This window comes from Hyperolius riggenbachi, chromosome 1 (genome assembly GCF_040937935.1).
Source record: "Hyperolius riggenbachi isolate aHypRig1 chromosome 1, aHypRig1.pri, whole genome shotgun sequence".
Classification (NCBI taxonomy): domain Eukaryota; kingdom Metazoa; phylum Chordata; class Amphibia; order Anura; family Hyperoliidae; genus Hyperolius; species Hyperolius riggenbachi.
This window is the reverse complement of record NC_090646.1, coordinates 480562595-480585529: the sequence shown is the minus strand read 5'-3', so window position 1 is coordinate 480585529 and position 22935 is coordinate 480562595. Positions and strand designations below refer to the sequence as shown.

Here is a 22935-nt window from a genome sequence, read left to right as displayed (position 1 = left end):
AGTCTGTCTTGTTGTGGACGCTTGCTGTCACTGAGTAGCGGCTAGCTAGCAAGCGTTTATTCTGTCTACCTGTCCTGATCTCCTCAGTTCTGGTTTATGCGCTCAGCGCTACTTTGCGCTGAGACGTTATAGCGAAAGCATTGTTTGTGGCTGTCGGATCTGCACCGGCTCTGTGCGCCACAATCTCCTTTTGGAGTCAGTCCTCCCCTCCACTATACTAGGGATAGCCTGTTTCCTTGTGCTAGTGTGTGTACCTCCTCCACGTCAGCTCATGCGTTGCATGCTGACTGTGGAGAATACACCACCAAGCCTTACATTATGAAAACCCTATTACCAATCCCCATTGTGGGGGGGATTCCCAGAAAGTATGACACTGTTAATTATGGTTCCTGTTCCTTTAAGAAAGTTGAAGAACTTAGCTCTGAAACAGAAAATGAGTTTTTCTCTGAATGTGCCAGGTTCCTGGCCAATCCCGATCTCCAAGCGACTCCTGTTTCAACCTGGGCACTCCAATTAAGTTATATTTTGTTTAAAGGGGAATTATTTCAGTGGGCATTTGATGTTCTCAATCATTCCGATTTGAAAGAGAGACCGCTGGAATTTCTAGCGTTTGTGATCCATAACTGGTTGCGCATAGATCCATTGCCTTTTCCTCTAAATGAACTCCTGGCAGCAGGCCAATCAGCTTCCCCTTCAATTGTTTGCAAAAATGATCAGCAAGCAGAGAGTGTTCCTGATAATTTTCCTGCAGCTTTGAATAAATCACCAAAGGCAGCAGGGTCTAAGGCAAAACGCAAACGTTCTAAGAAACGTGTCCGATCTGCAGAGTCGTTATCCTTAGCGATTGAGACCTATAATGAGATTCTGCCATTAACAGATAATGAAATGCAATTGTCTTTCAGGGGAGTTAAATGGACTTATGAAACTACTAATGAACTTTCATCCCTGGCTAGGGAAAATAAAGATTTTTGTTTAAAAGAATTATCTGAGTATGATTATGAGGAGATATTACAGAGTATTGAACAAATCAACTTATTTGTGAACCAAGGGAAGTTTGCATACAGTACAGTTCAACACTTGCTACAGGTATTGGAGATTCTTAAGAATAAGGAATCTGCCAATCACCTGCTAATTAACCCAATATATGTCCCTGCCACAATCATATCTGCAAACTGTGATCAACCTAAATGTTCAGCTAGGTATGCATGGGATCCCCCATTCGAGAAGGGAGAGATGGAAGCCCTGGTCTGTGAATGGAAGAATGATTCAAGTTCATTTTGTCAATTTTACAGTGCAAAAAGTGAAATGGTATTGAATGCATGCATTAAGTCAGCCTATAACCTAATAGAGACTGGTGTGTGTAGGTATGACTGTGTGGCTCCTTTGATTGATGTGTGGGAACTGATTTTGGATGATTTTTATGTGACTCCGAATTCGCAAATATGGCGTTCTGACCCGCCTGCTTCAGCACCTTTCGCTGATTCAGCAGGTGATTCGGAGCTCTTTTTGTGTGAAATTGAAGTTCCTGCAATTCCACCCTGTACCATGGATAACTCAGTGTTACTTCCCAGTAAAACAGAAGCCACTGATACTTTCTTAACCTTGCCCTGCACAAATTTCTCAGCAGAAAATCCAGAGGTCCTGCTGACTTCCGAGTCCAGTCTAGCCAGTACTCATGAGTCTTTGTTCAGTGAAACAGACACCAGAAAAATCTTGCCTGCCTCTGCAAACACTTCTGCAGAAATTACCTGTGTTAATAAAGTTCAACTCCTGTCTGATCCAGCAGATGCCAATAGATGCACTACATCAGTTTCCGAGTCCCAGCAATCCTGTCTAGAAACCTCAGAACCCCAGCATCTGAATTTTCCAATTTTACAAATGAATGGTGATTCAGATGCGCAAACATTGTGTCTTGATCTTCCTGTTTCTACACCTCGCTCTAGCTTCGTGAATAGCTCAGAGCATCTGCTATGTGAACCTGAAATCGCAGAATTATTACCTTGTTCAGAAAATGTTCCAGTAAATTTGCCCTGTATCGTGAATAGCTCAGAGCATCTGCTATGTGAACCTGAAATCGCAGAGTTATTGCCTTGTTCAGAAAATGTTCCAGTAAATTTGCCCTGTACCATGAACTGTGCAGTAGATCTCTCCTATGAAGCTCAGGTCACAGAATCCTTATGCTGTCCAGCAGGTGCTTCCATGGTTTTGCCCTGCAATATGGACTGTTCAGTGATCCTGTCCAGTGAAGCTGGAGTCGCAGAGTCCTATGCTTCACCCAGTACTTTGGATACTTCAAACCCTCTAGCAGAAGACTCTGAGGCACTGCTTGCCTCAGTGGGTGTTGCAGCAATATTCACTTGTTTAGCAGCTGTCTTAGAATTAAAGTCCTCTCTAAATAAACTTGATGAATCTTTGTCTGATTAAGCAGAAGTCATTGAAATATGGTCCTCGTCAGCAAGTGTCTTAGATACCTTGTCCTGTACACAGTCTGATTTAACCAATATTGTGGAGTCCCTCTCCAGTGTTGTAACAGCCGAGGAACTCCAGCCCTGTCCTCTGAATGTTTCAGAAGTCTTGCTCTGTAACATGAATAATTCTGATTCTCTGGTCAAAATAACAGAAGTCTCAGAATTTCAGTCTGATTTAGTAAGCATTCCTGAAACCCTGCCTTGTATTTTGGAAAATTCTGATTCTCTGGCCGCTGTGGCAGAGGTTCCAGAGTCCCCTTCCTGTCCAGGGAATTCCTCAGTTTTGCCTAGTCCAGTGGGGGCTGCTGCAATACTGACTTGTTCTGCAGCGGCTCATGAGCTCCAATCCAGTGTATTAGATGAGTCTCTGTCCAGTCCAGAGGTAGTTGTGGAGTTCCTATCTGGTTCAGTGCATACATCAGAAGATTTGTCCTGTCTTGTTAATGCCCCTGAATCTGATTTGTTACTGACTTTGCTGGAATCAGCGACATCTAAGTCTGATCCTGCATTCTCGTGTAAAAGTCCAGTAGTTGCGAAGTCTAGTCATGATGAATTTTTGTCCAGTCCTGGTTTCGGTCCTATCTTGGCTGACCCTGAGGTTCACAGTTCCTTGACATGCCCAGAAGTTTCTCTTGTACCAGTGTGCCCAGATGTGCTTTGTGTGCCAGAATGCCCAAGTGTGTCTAAGGTGTTAGCGTACTCAGATGCTTCCTTAGGGGAGACATGTTCTGATGTTGCCAGTCTGCCTGCATGCCCAGAGATGGTTCTGGTCCCTGAAAGCCCTGATCTTGATGTTTGTCCTTGTAACCCTGACTCGGGAATTGCCATAGGTTCCATGGGGATTCTTGATAGTTCTCCATGTGAGCCTAAAGGGCGTTCTGACCTTTTGGGATCTCTTTGGAGCTTTAAAGTGTTCTGGGAGATCTCTGAGGAAGCTTGTCCTGGTACCTTGGACCGGTTCAACAGTGGGTTTTGTGTTGGTAAAGACAGTTCCGGTGGGCATTGCAAAGGCTTTGGCATTTTTGGACGGTCCCTGAAAGGCAGTGGGTATCGCTCCGAGAGCTTCGGGGGGCTTTCTTCTGGAAATCATGGTTCTGATGGGTGTCACACTGAGACTTGTAGTACTGATGGGCATGGTTCTGTAGGTTCTGGTTCTGATGGGTCCAGTCTTGTGGGGACTGATTCTGGAATTTGGTCTTGCCGGGCTGTCCCGGTCATCATGAATTATCAGTCAGACTGTTTTGTTGGGAATTTCAGTTTTGAAAAGCGTCTGGAATCCGCTTTTAAGGGCGGGGGTACTGTCATGATCGCTGCTACAGCAGGTATTGCTGGAAGTAGTAGTGCTGCAGCTCAGGCAGTTCTGATCTCTTTCCATGCAACTGCATAGCTTTGTCTGCCTTTCCCTGCTGTCAGCTTGTGACTGATTATCATTCACCTGTGTGGGAATCTGCATGTCTGCTCCCATTGGATGACCTCAGTTCAAAGATCTGCTTCCTGCAGGACTCCTCGGGTTTTCATAGCTTCAGTTTAAGCCTGTCTTGCTGTCGCTTCAGCCCCCGATCGTGTTTCTTGTTCTAAAGATACTTTGCTGGTTTTGCATCATATATTGGTTGATTGCCCATATATATGCATACCAGCACGTTTATTATTTTCCTTGTATTCGTGTTACGTTGATACATCAGTGACGCTGATATATACGTACACGAACTGTTTATATCCTGTGTTCAGCTAGTCAGTTCTAGCACGTTGATCACCCGTGCTGAGCTAGTTATCCTGTTCCTGGTCCTGTTTGTGGATTGCGTTCATCTCTGCGGGGAGATAACGAATCCTTCTGAATCCTGTCCTGTTACCGTTTGTGGATTGCGTTCATCTCTGCGAAGAGATAGCGAATCCTTCTGAGTCCTGTTCCCTGTATCGTTCCAGTCCTAAGTCAGTGTTCCTGCTTATGTCATATATCGGTTCATTGCCGATATATACATATGTTAGTCAGACGTTACAAATAGTTTCATTGATAGCTGTAATTGTAATACGCTAGGAAATCACACTTATTGTATATTTATCTGTGTTACGTTCATCTATCTTGATCCTGCTATTTCCTGACTATCCTGTCCTGTCTTTGTGAGGCACGCCATCGCCGCTACGCATTGGCTGCCTCATTCCAGTCTGTCTTGTTGTGGACGCTTGCTGTCACTGAGTAGCGGCTAGCTAGCAAGCGTTTATTCTGTCTACCTGTCCTGATCTCCTCAGTTCTGGTTTATGCGCTCAGCGCTACTTTGCGCTGAGACGTTATAGCGAAAGCATTGTTTGTGGCTGTCGGATCTGCACCGGCTCTGTGCGCCACAATCTCCTTTTGGAGTCAGTCCTTCCCTCCACTATACTAGGGATAGCCTGTTTCCTTGTGCTAGTGTGTGTACCTCCTCCACGTCAGCTCATGCGTTGCATGCTGACTGTGGGGAATACACCACCAAGCCTTACAGTTTTCTTCCAAGATTTGGCTCCATCCATCTTCCCATCAACTCTGACCAGCTTCCCTGTCCCTGCTGAAGAGATGCACCCCCCGAGCATGATGCTGCCACCACCATATTTGACAGAGGGGATGGTGTGTTCAGAGTGATGTGCAGTGTTAGTTTTCTGCCACACATAGCATTTTGCATTTTGGCCAAAAAGTTCCATTTTGGTCTCATCTGACCAGAGCACCTTCTTCCACATGTTTGCTGTGTCCCCCACATGGCTTGTGGCAAACTGCAAACGGGACTTCTTATGCTTTTCTGTTAACAATGGCTTTCTTCTTGCCACTCTTCCATAAAGGCCAACTTTGTGCAGTGCACGACTAATAGTTGTTCTATGGACAGAGTCTCCCACCTGAGCTGTAAATCTCTGCAGCTCGTCCAAAGTCACCATGGGCCTCTTGACTGCATTTCTGATCAGCGCTCTCCTTGTTCAGCCTGTGAGTTTAGGTGGACAGCCTTGTCTTGGTAGGTTTACAGTTGTGCCATACTCCTTCCATTTCTGAATGATCGCTTGAACAGTGCTCCGTGGGATGTTCAAGGCTTTGGAAATCTTTTTGTAGCCTAAACCTGCTTTAAATTTCTCAATAACTTGATCCATGACCTGTCTGGTGTGTTCTTTGGACTTCACGGAGTTGTTGCTCCCAATATTCTCTTAGACAACCTCTGAGGCCGTCACAGAGCAGCTGTATATGTACCGACATTAGATTACACAGAGATGCACACTATTTAGTCATTAGCACTCATCAGGCAATGTCTATGGGCAACTGACTGCACTCAAACCATAGGGGCTGAATAATTACACACACCACACTTTTTGCAGTTATTTATTTGTAAAAAATGTTTGGAATGATGTATGATTTTCGTTCCACTTCCCACGTGTACACCACTTTGTATTGGTCTTTCTCATGGAATTCCAATAAAACGGATTAATGTTTGTGGCAGTAATGTGACAAAATGTGGAAAACTTCAAGGGGGCCGAATACTTTTGCAAACAACTGTATATTTTTTCCCCTGTGTTTTGTTCTCTAAACCTAGGTGCATCTTATGGTCAGGAGCGTCTTATAGTCCAAAAATGTCAGTAATTTACATGAAATTTTAATGTTGGGAGACATTATTAGCATCTCATTGATCATCCCTACTAACAATTAAAATCTGCAAAAGGATGCATTTACTTAAAATGTTACACCCAAATCTTCAGCTTTCTGAATGGCCATAAACTATTCCTGCTAACCTTGCTGTCTGTTTGCAGCTGCCTCTCTGTTAGCCAAAGACAAACTGCGGAGTTTTAATTTATCATATTGCACCTGGAGCTTTTGGTACTCTCGATTGCGCTCCATCAACTTTTCAGAGAGTTCACTGTAATTTCTTTTGTACTCTTCCAAGAGCTTCTTCATGGTTGTTACTTCACCTTTCATGCCAGCTAACTCAGACTCCTTGCTTTGTATTTGATGGCTGTACAGCTTTTCCATCTGTTTCAGATGTTGTTCTGCTTTGCTATAATTATACTGCTGGTATAATCGCTCATGGTATACCTAGATGCAATATAAAGACGCATCAAACAGTACTACAGTTATACATTTAACCTCATGTCTTTTAAAAATAAACGCACAGTCTTACTTTAAAGCACGACTACTTATATATCATTACTTTGTGTCTTTGAAAACCTATAACCTAGAACCGTGCATCATTTTTAACTCCCAGGGCAGCTCAATAGAACATTAAAAATGCATGCTAAATACAGTATAAGGCTCATTAATAAAAAAAAAACCTTTCATTTTACCTCATATTTTTACATTTAGGGCTCTTTTCCACTATGAAATGTGATCGCGATTGCGATCGCGGTTCAGATCGCGATCGCAATCGCGCTTCAATTTCCACTATGCGATTGCGATTGAGCTACTATACTCATTATAGTCCAGCTCAATCGCATACAAAACGCGGCAGGACAACGATTGCGCTTTGACCAAAATCGCATCGCAATCGGATCGCACTAAGGGCCCTTTTCCACTATGAAATGCGATCGCGATTGCGATCGCGATTCTAATCGCGATCGCAATCGCGTTTCAATTTCCACCATGCGATTGCGATTGCGATTGAGCTACTATACTCATAGTCCAGCTCAATCGCATACAAAACGCGGCAGGACGACGATTGCGCTTTTACCAAAATCGCATCGCAATCGGATCGCACTAATGGAAATTGCTGCTGCAGTTTCCATTAGTTTAATGTACCTTGCGATTTGCGATCAGAAGCAAATCGCAAGCTAGTGGAAAAAGGCCCTTAAGGGTTAATTACAGGCAGTATTCTTCTACATCCTAGTAATCTGTCTGCAAGCAGCAGAAAATGGAAGGGAGATAAGGACTCTTCTAATTATACTTAATTGCTAAGCAGCTGAGATCAAACAAACCCATTCAGCATTAGGGAGGGGGAGGAGGGGGAACACTGTGCTTCAGACAGATAAGTCACACTTGATGAACTTCACTGCCATTGTCCAAACCAGGACAATGGCAGTGAAAAGGGAGCAGTGAGGGTTAAAGTGAAGTGCAACTTTTTTGGATGCTGCATAAGAATCCCCAAACAAGAGAGGAATAGTCCACAACATGTCAGACCTGTCAATTTTTATAGTCCACTGTATGTGGCGAAATCATAAAGTAGTTTTACCTAAAGAAATACACACCTGCTCAACTGATCTATTACAAAAATGTAAAAATAGCCACATTGATTAGCAGTCTGATATACCAACATCCACTGCATCAACACCCCATAAAAACAATTGTGGCATTATGAGAAAGGAGGTGCACCTCACTGACTGATCTAATTGCCTCGGAGCACTCCCATGCCTCCCACACAGCAAGCTCACAGCACCAACACCAACATGTATCAGCCCCTCTCCAGAGTTCCATCCGTTTATGTAACAGCCCTCAGTAATCAATGTAAATAATAGCCACTGAACACCACTGGGTAATTTCATATAGTGGTAAACACAGAAGGATGTCACAGCAGTCACAATGTAACCGTTCCGATGTGATCCACTTTCTCCACTACTAAGAAGTGTAGGTTGCGTGTTCAAGAACTTTAGGCTTGTCCAGCTGAACCCAGCAATCTTTGTCAGTCTCTGTAATGATATCAAACCTGGTGGCACACTGTCTATTCAAGAGAGGTCCAGCAGAGATTTAGGCTCTATGTACACATACTATGGGCAAGCTGGCTTCTCAGCATGCATACATACTCTAATGGCGTCAGTCACATGACTGCAGAAGCCTAGAGCTCACTGGACAAAACATGATGAAATTGGTTTACTGGAGTAAGTGTTGAGAAGATGCAGCCTCTGTAATCATATGACTGATGCCATTGGTGGATATATGCACACTAACGAGCCAGCTAGCCTGATTACGTGCACATATTATGTGCACATCTTGTTTAGTTTTCATGTCAGCTAGCCTGGATTATGTACACATATTATGTGCACACCTTGTGTAGTTTTCATGTCTTTAATAAGGCTTATTAAATAGACAAGTATTAAACTGCAAGGCAGCAAGTGAAGAAAAGGATGCCACTAGTACCGTGTGTGGTGGTGAGCTCCTCGTATGTCAGCTTCATTGAATGGATTACCCAGAGGGATTCTGTGCTGGATTTCCCTGTTAATATACTGGGGGGTATTGGATAGATACTGTCCAAGATAATACCCTAATATCCCTGGCGGTGTGCAGGATATTTTCCTGTGAGTTATAAGCCTAACTGTCACTGGAGCTACTGGCAACTTTTTCATATACTAAAGCCCAGAAACACCAATCATGAAACAAGCTGTGTCTACTGAAAGCAAAAGTACAAAATATACAACCAGTGTAAAAATACAAAAATGCAAATAATATGCTGCACTACCTATAAACAATACACACTTTCCAATAAAATATATATAAACAGATAATAAATTGAAAGTCCTGGTATACAGGGAGTGCAGAATTATTAGGCAAATGAGTATTTTGACCACATCATCCTCTTTATGCATGTTGTCTTACTCCAAGCTGTATAGGCTCGAAAGCCTACTACCAATTAAGCATATTAGGTGATGTGCATCTCTGTAATGAGAAGGGGTGTGGTCTAATGACATCAACACCCTATATCAGGTGTGCATAATTATTAGGCAACTTCCTTTTCTTTGGCAAAATGGGTCAAAAGAAGGACTTGACAATGAAGCGTTTCATTCAAAATAGTCAAAAGGGTCGCAAGAAGCGTGTAGAAAAACCAAGGCACAAAATAACTGCCCATGAACTGAGAAAAGTCAAGCGTGCAGCTGCCAAGATGCCACTTGCCACCAGTTTGGCCATATTTCAGAGCTGCAACATCACTGGAGTGCCCAAAAGCACAAGGTGTGCAATACTCAGAGACATGGCCAAGGTAAGAAAGGCTGAAAGACGACCACCACTGAACAAGACAAACAAGCTGAAACGTCAAGACTGGGCCAAGAAATATCTCAAGACTGATTGTTCTAAGGTTTTATGGACTGATGAAATGAGCGTCAGTCTTGATGGGCCAGATGGATGGGCCCGTGGCTGGATTGGTAAAGGGCAGAGAGCTCCAGTCCGACTCAGACGCCAGCAAGGTGGAGGTGGAGTACTGGTTTGGGCTGGTATCATCAAAGATGAGCTTGTGGGGCCTTTTCGGGTTGAGGATGGAGTCAAGCTCAACTCCCAGTCCTACTGCCAGTTTCTGGAAGACACCTTCTTCAAGCAGTGGTACAGGAAGAAGTCTGCATCCTTCAAGAAAAACATGATTTTCATGCAGGACAATGCTCCATCACACGCGTCCAAGTACTCCACAGCGTGGCTGGCAAGAAAGGGTATAAAAGAACAAAAACTAATGACATGGCCTCCTTGTTCACCAGATCTGAACCCCATTGAGAACCTGTGGTCCATCATAAAATGTGAGATTTACAAGGAGGGAAAACAGTACACCTCTCTGAACAGTGTCTGGGAGGCTGTGGTTGCTGCTGCACGCAATGTTGATGGTGAACAGATCAAAACACTGACAGAATCCATGGATGGCAGGCTTTTGAGTGTCCTTGCAAAGAAAGGTGGCTATGTTGGTCACTGATTTGTTTTTGTTTTGTTTTTAAATGTCAGAAATGTATATTTGTGAATGGTGAGATGTTATATTGGTTTCACTGGTAAAAATAAATAATTGAAATGGGTATATATTTGTTTTTTGTTAAGTTGCCTAATAATTATGCACAGTAATAGTCACCTGCACACACAGATATCCCCCTAAAATAGCTAAAACTAAAAACAAACTAAAAACTACTTTCAAAAATATTCAGCTTTGATATTAATGAGTTTTTTGGGTTCATTGAGAACATGGTTGTTGTTCAATAATAAAATTATTCCTCAAAAATACAACTTGCCTAAGGCCCGGTTCACATTAGCGGTCGCCGTCCGGAAACGCCGTGCCGGAGCCGGACCGCATGCGGAACGGACGGAACGGACGCACGGCATAGCAATGAAAGTCTATGCGTCCGTTCACATGCGTCCGTTTCGTCCGGACCGGATCCGGACCGGATCCGGACTCCGGCGTAAGACCCAACATGCGCTATTTTTTGGTCCGGCTCCTCCGGCAGCCGTATCCGGAGCGGAGCCGGACTGCACCATCCGGCCAATACAAACCAATGAGAACCGGAGAGCGCACAACACACTGGCTATAAAATCCGGATGTTCTACCCCACTTCCTTTGCGTATTGTAGCGGCGATTTTGGATGGGGACACATGGGCAAGCATTTTGGAGTGGAGCAGCAGTGACTTAACGTGCTGGAGATGTTGGCAGTATGTCGGAGGTGGAGGTGAGTGCTAAACAGCGGAGGGCCTGATTCCACAGGTCCACCTTCTGCTGACCTCCCAGACCCCAACATTTTTATTTTATTTCTACTCTCTTTTGCCAAACGGATCCGGATCGCATCCTGATGTACACCTGTACGGTTCCGATCCGGATCCGGTCCGGATCCGGTCAGGTCATCCGGTCCGTTTGGCAGAGAACCGCAAGTGTGAACCGGGCCTAATAATTCTGCACTCCCTGTATAGTGCGCTGTGGTCAGTACTCTCAGTTCTGTAATCACCACAATATATAATCCACTGCGCTCTTCTCAGGCACCTAAAAGATAACTGCACATAGCGTAATACTGCTTCAAAAATTCAATTTTCACCAAAAGTCCGTGTACAAGTGACCAACGGTGCAAAAACACTGTGCTCCCACCACCTCATGAATCAAGAGGCTCACCAGATGCAGACCACCTAACATCAGGTGGGAATTACGCTCTATCTGTATGTATCAACCCGCACATCAGTGACCATACCCAGCTTCAGCTTGTAAAATAGGCTTTTTTAATAAAACAAAGATAAAACTTCATTGCGCAGTATGTCTGCTCAAATACAACTCAACTGCACTTCTCGCGCACTCCAGCAACTTACAGGATTTAAAATGGGATGGTGTGTTACAGCGGTGGATCACCCAGGCCTGGCGTGCGCCGTTTCTGCCTCCAATTCCGCATTCCACCCTCACCATACGACATGCGTCAGGCGTACTGGCTCCGCCTGACGCATGTCGTAAGGTGAGGGTGGAACGCAGAAAGAGCCAGGTGGGAGCGTACGGCCGAAGAACGCGAATTGGAGGCAGAAACGGCGCACGCCCAGCCTGGGTGATCCACCGCTGTAACACACCATCCCATTTTAAATCCTGTAAGTTTTTGGAGTGCGCGAGAAGCGCAGTTGAGATGTATTTGAGCAGACATACTGCGCAATGAAGTTTTATCTTTGTTTTATTAAAAAGGCCTATTTTACAAGCTGAAGTTGGGTATGGTCACTGATGTGCAGGGTGATACATACAGATAGAGCATAATTCCCACCTGATGTTAGGTGGTCTACATCTGGTGAGCCTCTTGATTCATGAGGTGGTGGGAGCACAGTGTTTTTGCACCGTTGGTCACTTGTACACGGACTTTTGGCGAAAATTGAATTTTTGAAGCAATATTACGCTATGTGCAGTTATCTTTTAGGTGCCTGAGAAGAGTGCAGTGGATTATATAGTGTAGTGTAAAATACAGGCATAGTGAAAACACCCAAGCAGCAGCACATGCGCACACACACACGCACAAGCTACATGCCTCCTTGAAGGCCGTTATGCTAGGTACACACAATGAGATTTACTGGCAGATTTACTGTCAGATCGATCATTTCCAACATGTCCGATCTGATTTCCGGTTCATTTTCCATAGACGTGAACAGAAAATCGATTGGAAAGCGATCAGAGATCGAAAATTAGATGGGACATGTTGGAAATAATCGATCTGACAGTAAATCTGCCAGAAAATCTCAGTGTCTTTACCTAGCATTAGGGCTGGGCCCCACTAAAAGGAGCGATTGCACTTTGTGTATTGTTTTTTGCTGCATTTTCCGGTGTGATTTCAGATGATTTTAAAATGTTTGTTAATAAAATGAACAGCGCTTTGTACAGCAATCGCAATTTAGTGGGTATTTTTATTTTTTTATATTGTGGGTAGTAAAATCGCTGCAAAATCGTTTTTGAAGAGCGATTGAAAAGTGATTTTGCAATAATCCTATACATTGTATTAGAGCGCAAACACAGCAAAAAAGCTTCAGCTCCTGCAACTGCAATTTGGGGTAATCGCAATCATTCCTGTGGGTTCACCTCCATCCACTTTCATTAGCCTATCGCTTTTTGGAATCGCTAGCAATTGCCACCAACTTCAAAGCGCTGCTGAAAGCACTCCTGTGAGTCCCAGACCATTGTGACTGTCTAGCATGTAGGCAGGCATGGCTTCAGGGGGACCAGGAAGGATGAGTTGCCAGGCAACCGAGGATAGGTGGATTGGTGCAATTTTTATTTTTTTTTGCAAAACATTTTTATGCATAAATGATTTAAAAATAATGTTGTATTAACGGCATATAAAATGGTGCCAAAACACCAGCTTTTAAGAAATTCTCTTCAGTAACATTTGGCCTATTCTCAAAACATTCCTTTCTTTCACTTGTCAACACACAGAAGGAAATGACCAGCACTTCAGCACAAAATGACCAGGGTTACAAAAATCTTCTCATGGCTCCATATGTAATGTGCCACTGTCATAGTAAACATCCATACACAGTAGCAAAACAAGAGCGAGGCGGGCACCAATACCTGAGTATTGGTATTCCTTTATTTCACGCTTCATTTCTTCTTACCTGGTAAGTCCAGAATGCCAAAGCACGAGAGCAAATGTCTAGAACGATTTCAGGACGCAAGCCAGACAGAATGATAGCCTTTTGTTCCTCAGAAGGGCTTAGCTCAGTCCGAGCAATATCCATCCTACCCGAGAGTGTGTTGTTGCATGCTGGGCAAGTAGCTGGAGACTGACTGAATTCCATATCTCCATGCTTTTCACAGAATATATGTGAACAAGAAGTGACCCAGGCATAACCAGACAACTTCACTCTGCACTTAGGAAAGTTGCACAGCAAGAGATCATCGCACAGTGACATCACTCTTTGCTACCTGAAATAAAACATACAAAATTGTTAAAAAACACGCTGATGACACACACGGATTTCTAGTTTTTAAAATATTAGTCTGCAGAAGTCGTTTTGTATAAATTATGAAATATTACATTAAATGGCTGTTTGTGTGATCATATAACATGATAGGAGATTTAATGATAAAAGTCAAAAATATATCACTGTCGTTGCCAAATTAGCCAGCTTTGTCTCCCAGACAGTAGTATTAGATAGCCAGCTGTGTCTCCCAGACAGTAGTATTAGATAGCCAGCTGTGTCTCCCAGACAGTAGTATTAGATAGCCAGCTGTGTCTCCCAGACAGTAGTATTAGATAGCCAGCTGTGTCTCCCAGACAGTAGTATTAGATAGCCAGCTGTGTCTCCCAGACAGTAGTATTATGCTGGGAATACACAGTATGTTTATTCCCGCTGAATCGAGCCGCTAATGGGGACCGCTGATAAAATCCGACGTGCCCGATCACCCGCCGGATCGATTCCCAGCTCGATACCGCGGGCAGGACAATAGAAGAAAACGAGCAGAAGAAGTGCCCGCGGGGACGAGCGGGAATCGATCCAGGCGCCCGCGGGGACGAGCAGGAATCGATCCAGGCTCCCGCGGGGACGAGCAGGAATCGATCCAGGCGCCCACGGGGACGAGCAGGAATCGATCCAGGCGCCCGCGGGGACGCACCGGAATCGAGCCAGCGGCTCGATTCAGCAGGAATAAACGTACCGTGTATTCCCAGCATTAGATAGCCAGCTGTGTCCCTATGCTAGGTACACACTATACAATTTTCTGTTATGCTGAGGATACACGGTACGTTTTGTACCGTTTATCGAGCCGCACGATAGATTGCGGCGTGTCCCCGCGTGCAGCCGGATCAATTCCCGCTCTTACCCGCGCGCGGCTTCTTATCTTCCACTCGTTTCTTCTATTATCCTGTATCAGTATCGAGCGCGGAATCAATCCGGCGGGGTATCGGACACGTCAGAAATTATCAATCGAGCCATTAGCGGCTCGATTGATAAAAAAAAGGCACCGTGTATGCCCAGCATAAGATTTACCTGCCAGATAGATCATTTCCAACATGTTGGAAATTATCTATCTAACCATCTATCTTCCTGACAATTAGGGATTGTTCTACTCAGCAGGAGATAACCAGAACACAATGCACCAGAGTTAGGCCTGGGGCACAACAAAACCGGTAGCAGATCCACAAAACGCTAGCGGTTTTGGGTGCGGATGACAGAGATTAGTCCCAGTGCACACCGAGCGGATCTTGATGCGATCCGCCGGCCGCATCCGCCTGAGCATCCGCGTGGCTAATGTATCTCAATGGGCTGGTGCACACCGGCGGTTTGAGGTTTTTAGCAAACCGCAAACGTGCAGCAAGAGGCACGTTTGCGGTTTGCTAAGAACCTCAAACCGCCGGTGTGCACCAGCCCATTGAGATACATTAGCCACGCGGATTTTCAGGCGGATGCGGCCGGCGGATCCACCCGGTGTGCACTGGGCCATAATGACCAGTCTCCACAGAAAATAATCTAACAGAAAATCTAACAGAAAAATATAAAGCCCCATCTACGCCATACAATTTTTTGTCCAATTCGATTCATTGATTCGATTCAATCAGACATGTCCAATCGGGATTCGATTTGATTCAATTTGCCATGAATCGAATCAAATCAAATCAAATCGACCAAAAAAAATGTATAGTGTAGATGGGGCAACAGAAAAATCTAACAGAAAATTGTATGGTGTGTACTAGGCATTACACAATAGTATTAGATAGCCAACTGTGTCCCTGATGCTAGGTACACACGATGCGTTTTTTCAGTCGATTTTTCGATTTGTTTTTCTACTAAATTTTTCGCTTGATTCTCTTATCTTTTCTTATCAATTTCCATTCACTTCAATGAGAATTCGACCAGAAAAATGATCGAAAATAATATCGTACATGAGGGAAATTATCTATCGAACCATCTATCTAACACAAAATTGTATGGTGTGAACCTAGCATTAGACAGTAGTATTAGCCAACTGTGTCCCCAGATAGTAGTATAGTAGTATGAGGTAGCCAGCTGTGTCCCCCGATAGTAGTATGAGGTAGCCAGCTGTGTCCCCCAGACAGTAGTATTAGATAGCCAGTTGTGTCCCTTAGACAGTAGTATTAGTTAGCCAGTTGTGTCCCTTAGACAGTAGTATTAGTTAGCCAGTTGTGTCCCTTAGACAGTAGTATTAGGTAGCCAGCTGTGTCCCCCAAATAGTAGTATGAGGTAGCCAGCTGTGTCCCCCAGATAGTAGTATTAGATAGCCAGTTGTGTCCCTTAGACAGTAGTATTAGGTAGCCAGCTGTGTCCCCCAAATAGTAGTATTAGGTAGCCAGCTGTGTCCCCCAGATAGTAGTATTAGATAGCCAACGGTATCCCTTAGACAGTAGTATTAGGTAACTGTCTGTGTCCCCCAGACAGTAGTATTAGGTAGCCAGTCCCGCCCCCAGATAGTAGAATTTGGCAACGAGGTGTGACATCCAGATAGCATTATTAAGTAGCCAGCTGTTCTGTGCCCCAGAAGATCCTCCCTACACCCCCCCCCCCCCAGAGAGTAGTATTAGGTAGCCAGCTGTGCCCCTCTCCCCCAGATAATAGTATTAGATAGCCAGCTGTGTCCCTAAAGCCGCATCTACACTAGTAGATGCGGCCGCGATGCTCCTTATCAATCGAGCCGCTGATGCAGCTCGATTGATAAGATCCGACAGGACGGATCTCCGTACCGCCGATTCCCTGCTCGCTCCCCGCGAGGGGACAATGGCAGGGAATCGAGCGGAAGATAAGCGGCGCCGGCGGGGACGAGCGGGCACACGGAAGGGGCGATCCGGCGGCTAATCGAGCCGCCGGATCGCTGCAACATCTTATAGTGTAGACGGGGCTTTAAACAGTAGTGTTAGATAGCCAACTGTGTCCACCAGATAGTAGTATTAGGTAGCCAGCTGTGTCCCCCAGACAGTAGTATTAAGGTGGCCATACACTTTTAAGGTGCGTACACACCCGTCGTTAGCTTCTGTAGTGCGTGTGTACGCACCTATAGATTTGCAGCAGATTCGACCATCAGATAGATTTCTGTCAGATGCCTATCAGGTTGAATCTGACAGGAATGTATCTGATGTGTACCACACAGTAGAAATCTAATTTCAATAGATTTCAGAATGACAGCTCCATCCCTGGACGTGTTTAACCACTTGAGGACCACAGTCTTTTCGCCCCTTAAGGACCAGAGCCTTTTTCTCCATTCAGACCACTGCAGCTTTCACGGTTTTTTGCTCGGTCATACAACCTACCACCTAAATGAATTTTACCTCCTTTTCTTGTCACTAATACAGCTTTCTTTTGCTGCTATTTGATTGCTGCTGCGAGTTTTAGTTTTTATTATATTCATCAAAAAAGACATGAATTTTGGCAAAAAAAATGACTTTTTTAACTTGCTGTGCTGACATTTTTCAAATAAAGTAAAATTTCCTATACATTTGAGCGCGAAAGTTATTCTGCTACATGTCTTTGATAAAAAAAACAACCCATTCAGTGTATATTTATTGGATTGGGTAAAAGTTATAGCGTTTACAAACTATGGTGCCAAAAGTGAATTTTCCCATTTTCAAGCATCTCTGACTTTTCTGCGCACCTGTCAGGTTTCATGAGGGGCTAAAATTCCAGGATAGTACAAATACCCCCCAAATGACCCCATTTTGGAAAGAAGACATCCCAAAGTATTCAGTGAGAGGCATGGTGAGTTCATAAAAGATTTTATTTTTTGTCACAAGTTAGCGGAAAATGACACTTTCTGACAAAAAAAAAGAAAAAAAAAAGTTTCCATTTCTTCTAACTTGCGACAAAAAAAAATGAAATCTGCCACGGACTCACTATGCTCCTCTCTGAATACCTTGAAGTGTCTACTTTCCAAAATGGGGTCATTTGTGGGGTGTGTTCACTGTCCTGGCATTTTGGAGGGTGCCTAATTGTAAGCACCCCTGTAAAGCCTAAAGATGCTCATTGGACTTTTGGCCCCTTAGCGCAGTTAGGCTGCAAAAAAGTGCCACACATGTGGTATTGCCGTACTCAGGAGAAGTAGTATAATGTGTTTTGGGGTGTATTTTTACACATACCCATGCTGGGTGGGAGAAATATCTCCGTAAATGACAATTGTTTTATTTTTTTTTACACACAATTGTCTATTTATAGAGATATTTCTCCCACTCAGCATGGGTATGTGGAAAAATACACCCCAAAACACATTATACTACTTCTCCTGAGTATGGCGATACCACATGTGTGGCACTTTTTTGCACCCTAACTGCGCTAAGGGGCCCAAAGTTCAATGAGTACCTTTAGGATTTCACAGGTCATTTTGAGAAATTTCGTTTCAAGACTACTCCTCACGCTTTAGGGCCCCTAAAATGCCAGGACAGTATAGGAACCCCACAAATTACCCCATTTTAGAAAGAAGACACCCCAAGGTATTCCGTTAGGAGGATGGTGAGTTCATAGAAGATTTTTTTTTTTGTCACAAGTTAGTGGAAATTGATTTTAATTGTTTTTTTTTCACAAAGTGTCATTTTCCGCTAACTTGTGACAAAAAATAAAATCTTCTATGAACTCACCATACTCCTAACGGAATACCTTGGGGTGTCTTCTTTCTAAAATGGGGTCATTTGTGGGGTTCCTATACTGCCCTGGCATTTTAGGGGCCCTAAACCGTGAGGAGTAGTCTTGAAACCAAATGTCGCAAAATGACCTGTGAAATCCTAAAGGTACTCATTGGACTTTGGGCCTCTTAGCGCACTTAGGGTGCAAAAAAGTGCCACACATGTGGTACCGCCGTACTCAGGAGAAGTAGTATAATGTGTTTTGGGGTGTATTTTTACACATACCCATGCTGGGTGGGAGAAATATCTCTGTAAATGACAATTGTTTGATTTTTTTTTACACACAATTGTCCTTTTACAGAGATATTTCTCCCACCCAGCATGGGTATGTGTAAAAATACACCCCAAAACACAATATACTACTTCTTCTGAGTACGGCTAAGGGAGAAGTAGTATAATGTGTTTTGGGGTGTATTTTTACACATACCCATGCTGGGTGGGAGAAATATCTCTGTAAATGACAATTGTTTGATTTTTTTTACACACAATTGTCCTTTTACAGAGATATTTCTCCCACCCAGCATGGGTATGTGTAAAAATACACCCCAAAACACAATATACTACTTCTTCTGAGTACGGCGATACCACATGTGTGACACTTTTTTGCAACCTAGGTGCGCTAAGGGGCCTAACGTCCTATTCACAGGTCATTTTGAGGCATTTGGATTCTAGACTACTGCTCACGGTTTAGGGCCCCTAAAATGCCAGGGCAGTATAGGAACCCCACAAGTGACCCCATTTTAGAAAGAAGACACCCCAAGGTATTCTGTTAGGAGTATGGTGAGTTCATAGAAGATTTTTTTTTTGTCACAAGTTAGCGGAAAATGACACTTTGTGAAAAAAAAAACAATACATATCAATTTCCGCTAACTTGTGACAAAACATAAAATCTTCTATGAACTCATCATACACCTAACAGAATACCTTGGGGTGTCTTCTTTCTAAAATGGGGTCACTTGTGGGGTTCCTATACTGCCCTGGCATTTTAGGGGCCCTAAACCGTGAGGAGTAGTCTTGAACCCAAATGTCTCAAAATGACCTGTGAAATCCTAAAGGTACTCATTGGACTTTGGGCCCCTTAGCACAGTTAGGCTGCAAAAAAGTGTCACACATGTGGTATCGCCGTACTCAGAAGAAGTAGTATAATGTGTTTTGTGGTGTATTTTTACATATAACCATGCTGGGTGGGAGAAATATCTCTGTAAATGACACATTTTTGATTTTTTTTACACACAATTGTCCATTTACAGAGAGATTTCTCCCACCCAGCATGGGTATGTGTAAAAATACACCACAAAACACATTATACTACTTCTCCTGAGTATGGCGATACCACATGTGTGACACTTTTTTGCAGCCTAGGTGCGCTAAGGGGCCCAACGTCCTATTCACAGGTCATTTTGAGGCATTTGTTTTCTAGACTACTCCTCACGGTTTAGGGCCCCTAAAATGCCAGGGCAGTATAGGAACCCCACAAGTGACCCCATTTTAGAAAGAAGACACCCCAAGGTATTCCGTTAGGGGTATGGTGAGTTCATAGAAGATTTTATTTTTTGTCACAAGTTAGTGAAAAATGACACTTTGTGAAAAAAACAATAAAAATCAATTTCCGCTAACTTTTGACAAAAAATAAAATCTTCTATGAACTCATCATACACCTAACAGAATACCTTGGGGTGTCTTCTTTCTAAAATGGGGTCACTTGTGGGGTTCCTATACTGCCCTGGCATTTTACGGGCCCAAAACTGTGAGTAGTCTGGAAACCAAATTTCTCAAAATGACTGATCAGGGGTATAAGCATCTGCAAATTTTGATGACAGGTGGTCTATGAGGGGGCAAATTTTGTGGAACCGGTCATAAGCAGGGTGGCCTCTTAGATGACAGGATGTTTTGGGCCTGATCTGATGGATAGGAGTGCTAGGGGGGTGACAGGAGGTGATTGATGGGTGTCTCAGGGGGCGGTTAGAGGGGAAAATAGATGCAATCAATGCACTGGGGAGGTGATCGGAAGGGGGTCTGAGGGGGATCTGAGGGTTTGGCCGAGTGATCAGGAGCCCACACGGGGCAAATTAGGGCCTGATCTGATGGGTAGGTTTGCTAGGGGGTGACAGGAGGTGATTGATGGGTGTCTCAAGGTGTGATTAGAGGGGGGAAATAGATGCAAGCAATGCACTAGCGAGGTGATCAGGGCTGGGGTCTGAGGACGTTCTGAGGTGTGGGCGGGTGATTGGGTGCCCGCAAGGGGCAGATTAGGGTCTAATCTGATGGGTAACCGTGACAGGTGGTGATAGGGGGTGATTGATGGGTAATTAGTGGGTGTTTAGAGGAGAGAAGAGATGTAAACACTGCACTTGGGAGGTGATCTGATGTCGGATCTGCGGGCGATCTATTGGTGTGGGTGGGTGATCAGATTGCCCGCAAGGGGCAGGTTAGGGGCTGATTGATGGGTGGCAGTGACAGGGGGTGATTGATGGGTGGCAGTGACAGGGGGTGATTGATAGGTGATTGACAGATGATCAGTGGGTTATTACAGGGAATAACAGATGTAAATATTGCACTGGCGAATTGATAAGGGGGGGTCTGAGGGCAATCTGAGTGTGTGGGCGGGTGATTGGGTGCCCGCAAGGGGCAGATTAGGGTCTAATCTGATGGGTAACAGTGACAGGTGGTGATAGGGGGTGATTGATGGGTAATTAGTGGGTGTTTAGAGGAGAGAATAGATGTAAACGATGGATTTGGGAGGTGATCTGATGTCGGATCTGCGGGCGATCTATTGGTGTGGGTGGGTGATCAGATTGCCCGCAAGGGGCAGGTTAGGGGCTGATTGATGGGTGGCAGTGACAGGGGGTGATTGATAGGTGATTGACAGGTGATCAGTGGGTTATTACAGGGAATAACAGATGTAAATATTGCACTGGCGAATTGATAAAGGGAGGTCTGAGGGCAATCTGAGCGTGTGGGCGGGTGATTGGGTGCCCGCAAGGGGCAGATTAGGGTCTAATCTGATGGGTAACAGTGACAGGTGGTGATAGGGGGTGATTGATGGGTAATTAGTGGGTGTTTAGAGGAGAGAATAGATGTAAACGATGGATTTGGGAGGTGATCTGATGTCGGATCTGCGGGCGATCTATTGGTGTGGGTGGGTGATCAGATTGCCCGCAAGGGGCAGGTTAGGGGCTGATTGATGGATGGCAGTGACAGGGGGTGATTGATGGGTGGCAGTGACAGGGGGTGATTGATTGGTGATTGACAGGTGATCAGTGGGTTATTACAGGGAATAACAGATGTAAATATTGCACTGGCGAATTGATAAAGGGGGATCTGAGGGCAATCTGAGCGTGTGGGCGGGTGATTGGGTGCCCGCAAGGGGTAGATTAGGGTCTAATCTGATGGGTAACAGTGACAGGTGGTGATAGGGGGTGATTGATGGGTGATTGATGGGTAATTAGTGGGTGTTTAGAGGAGAGAAGAGATGTAAACACTGCACTTGGGAGGTGATCTGATGTCGGATCTGCGGGCGATCTATTGGTGTGGGTGGGTGATCAGATTGCCCGCAAGGGGCAGGTTAGGGGCTGATTGATGGGTAGCAGTGACAGGGGGTGATTGACGGGTGATTGACAGGTGATTGACAGGTGATCAGGGGGGATAGATGCATACAGTACACGGGGGGGGGGGGGGGTCTGGGGGGGGGGTCTGGGGAGAATCTGAGGGGTGGGGGGTGATCAGGAGGGGGCAGTGGGCAGGGGGGGGGGGGATAAAAAAAATAGCGTTGACAGATAGTGACTGGGAGTGATTGATGGGTGATTAGGGGGGTGACTGGGTGCAAACAGTGGTCTGGGGGGTGGGCAGGGGGGGGTCTGAGGGGTGCTGTGGGCAATCAGGGGGCAGGGGGGGAGGGAAATCAGTGTGCTTTGGTGCAGACTAGGGTGGCTGCAGCCTGCCCTGGTGGTCCCTCGGACACTGGGACCACCAGGGCAGGAGGCAGCCAGTATAATAGGCTTTGTATACATTACAAAGCCTATTATACTATGTACATGCGGCGATCCGGGTGCTAGTAACCCGCCGGCGCTTCCGAACGGCCGGCGGGTTACTACGAGCGGTGGGCGGAGCCAGTCCCCGGCGGCTGATCGCGTCACGAATGACGCGATCGCCGCATAGCCACTCCCGCAGCCGCCCCCGCCGATGGGCGTATTGCGGTCGTTTGGGCCCAGTCTTTGCCGCTGCCCATCGGCTGGGGGCGGTCGGCAAGTGGTTAAATCCAGAATGAAAACCCACCTGTTCAGTTTGGCATTTGCAGAAATATAACTTTTGTTGTACTTCATCCTACTACCAATTACTGAATCTGAGAGAGCCTAAGCGCTTTGAGTCCTATGGGAGAAAAGCGCTATAAAAATGTTATTGTATTGTATTGTAACCCTATGGGCCATCGATCGGCTGCCAGTAGCCGATCGACCCAGATTTTCCGCAAGCTAATTAATCAAAATCGGCTTCGAATCGATTGATCGGCTGATTTAAAAGAATCGATTTGCAATCGACCGATCGATTCTATGGAATTGATCGGTCGAAAAATGGCTGAAATCGACCAGTGTATGGGCCCCTTTAGATAGCCAGCTGTGTTCCTTAGACAGTAGTATTAGGTAGCCAACTGTGTCCCCCCGATAGTAGTATTAGGTAGCCAGCTGTGTCTCCCAGATAGTAGTATTAGATAGCGAGCTGTATC

The 22935-nt window shown here is 45.0% G+C and overlaps 1 protein-coding gene across 4 annotated transcripts in view; it reads right to left on the bottom strand.

Moving 5' to 3' along the window:
- Nucleotides 1-22935, bottom strand: part of CCNB1IP1 (cyclin B1 interacting protein 1) — a 29901-nt gene that overhangs the window by 5044 nt on the left and 1922 nt on the right. For 2 of the 4 annotated variants that reach the window (XM_068271533.1, XM_068271532.1), the window contains exons 2-3: nt 13207-13516; nt 6210-6510 (exon numbers count right to left, since the gene is read on the bottom strand). In XM_068271533.1, coding sequence (XP_068127634.1) covers nt 6210-6510; nt 13207-13503 — 598 coding nt within the window. In that variant the 5' untranslated portion in view covers nt 13504-13516. The remainder of the gene's footprint in view (nt 1-6209; nt 6511-13206; nt 13517-22935) is intronic. The other 2 variants (XM_068271534.1, XM_068271535.1) reach the window with 2 other exon arrangements.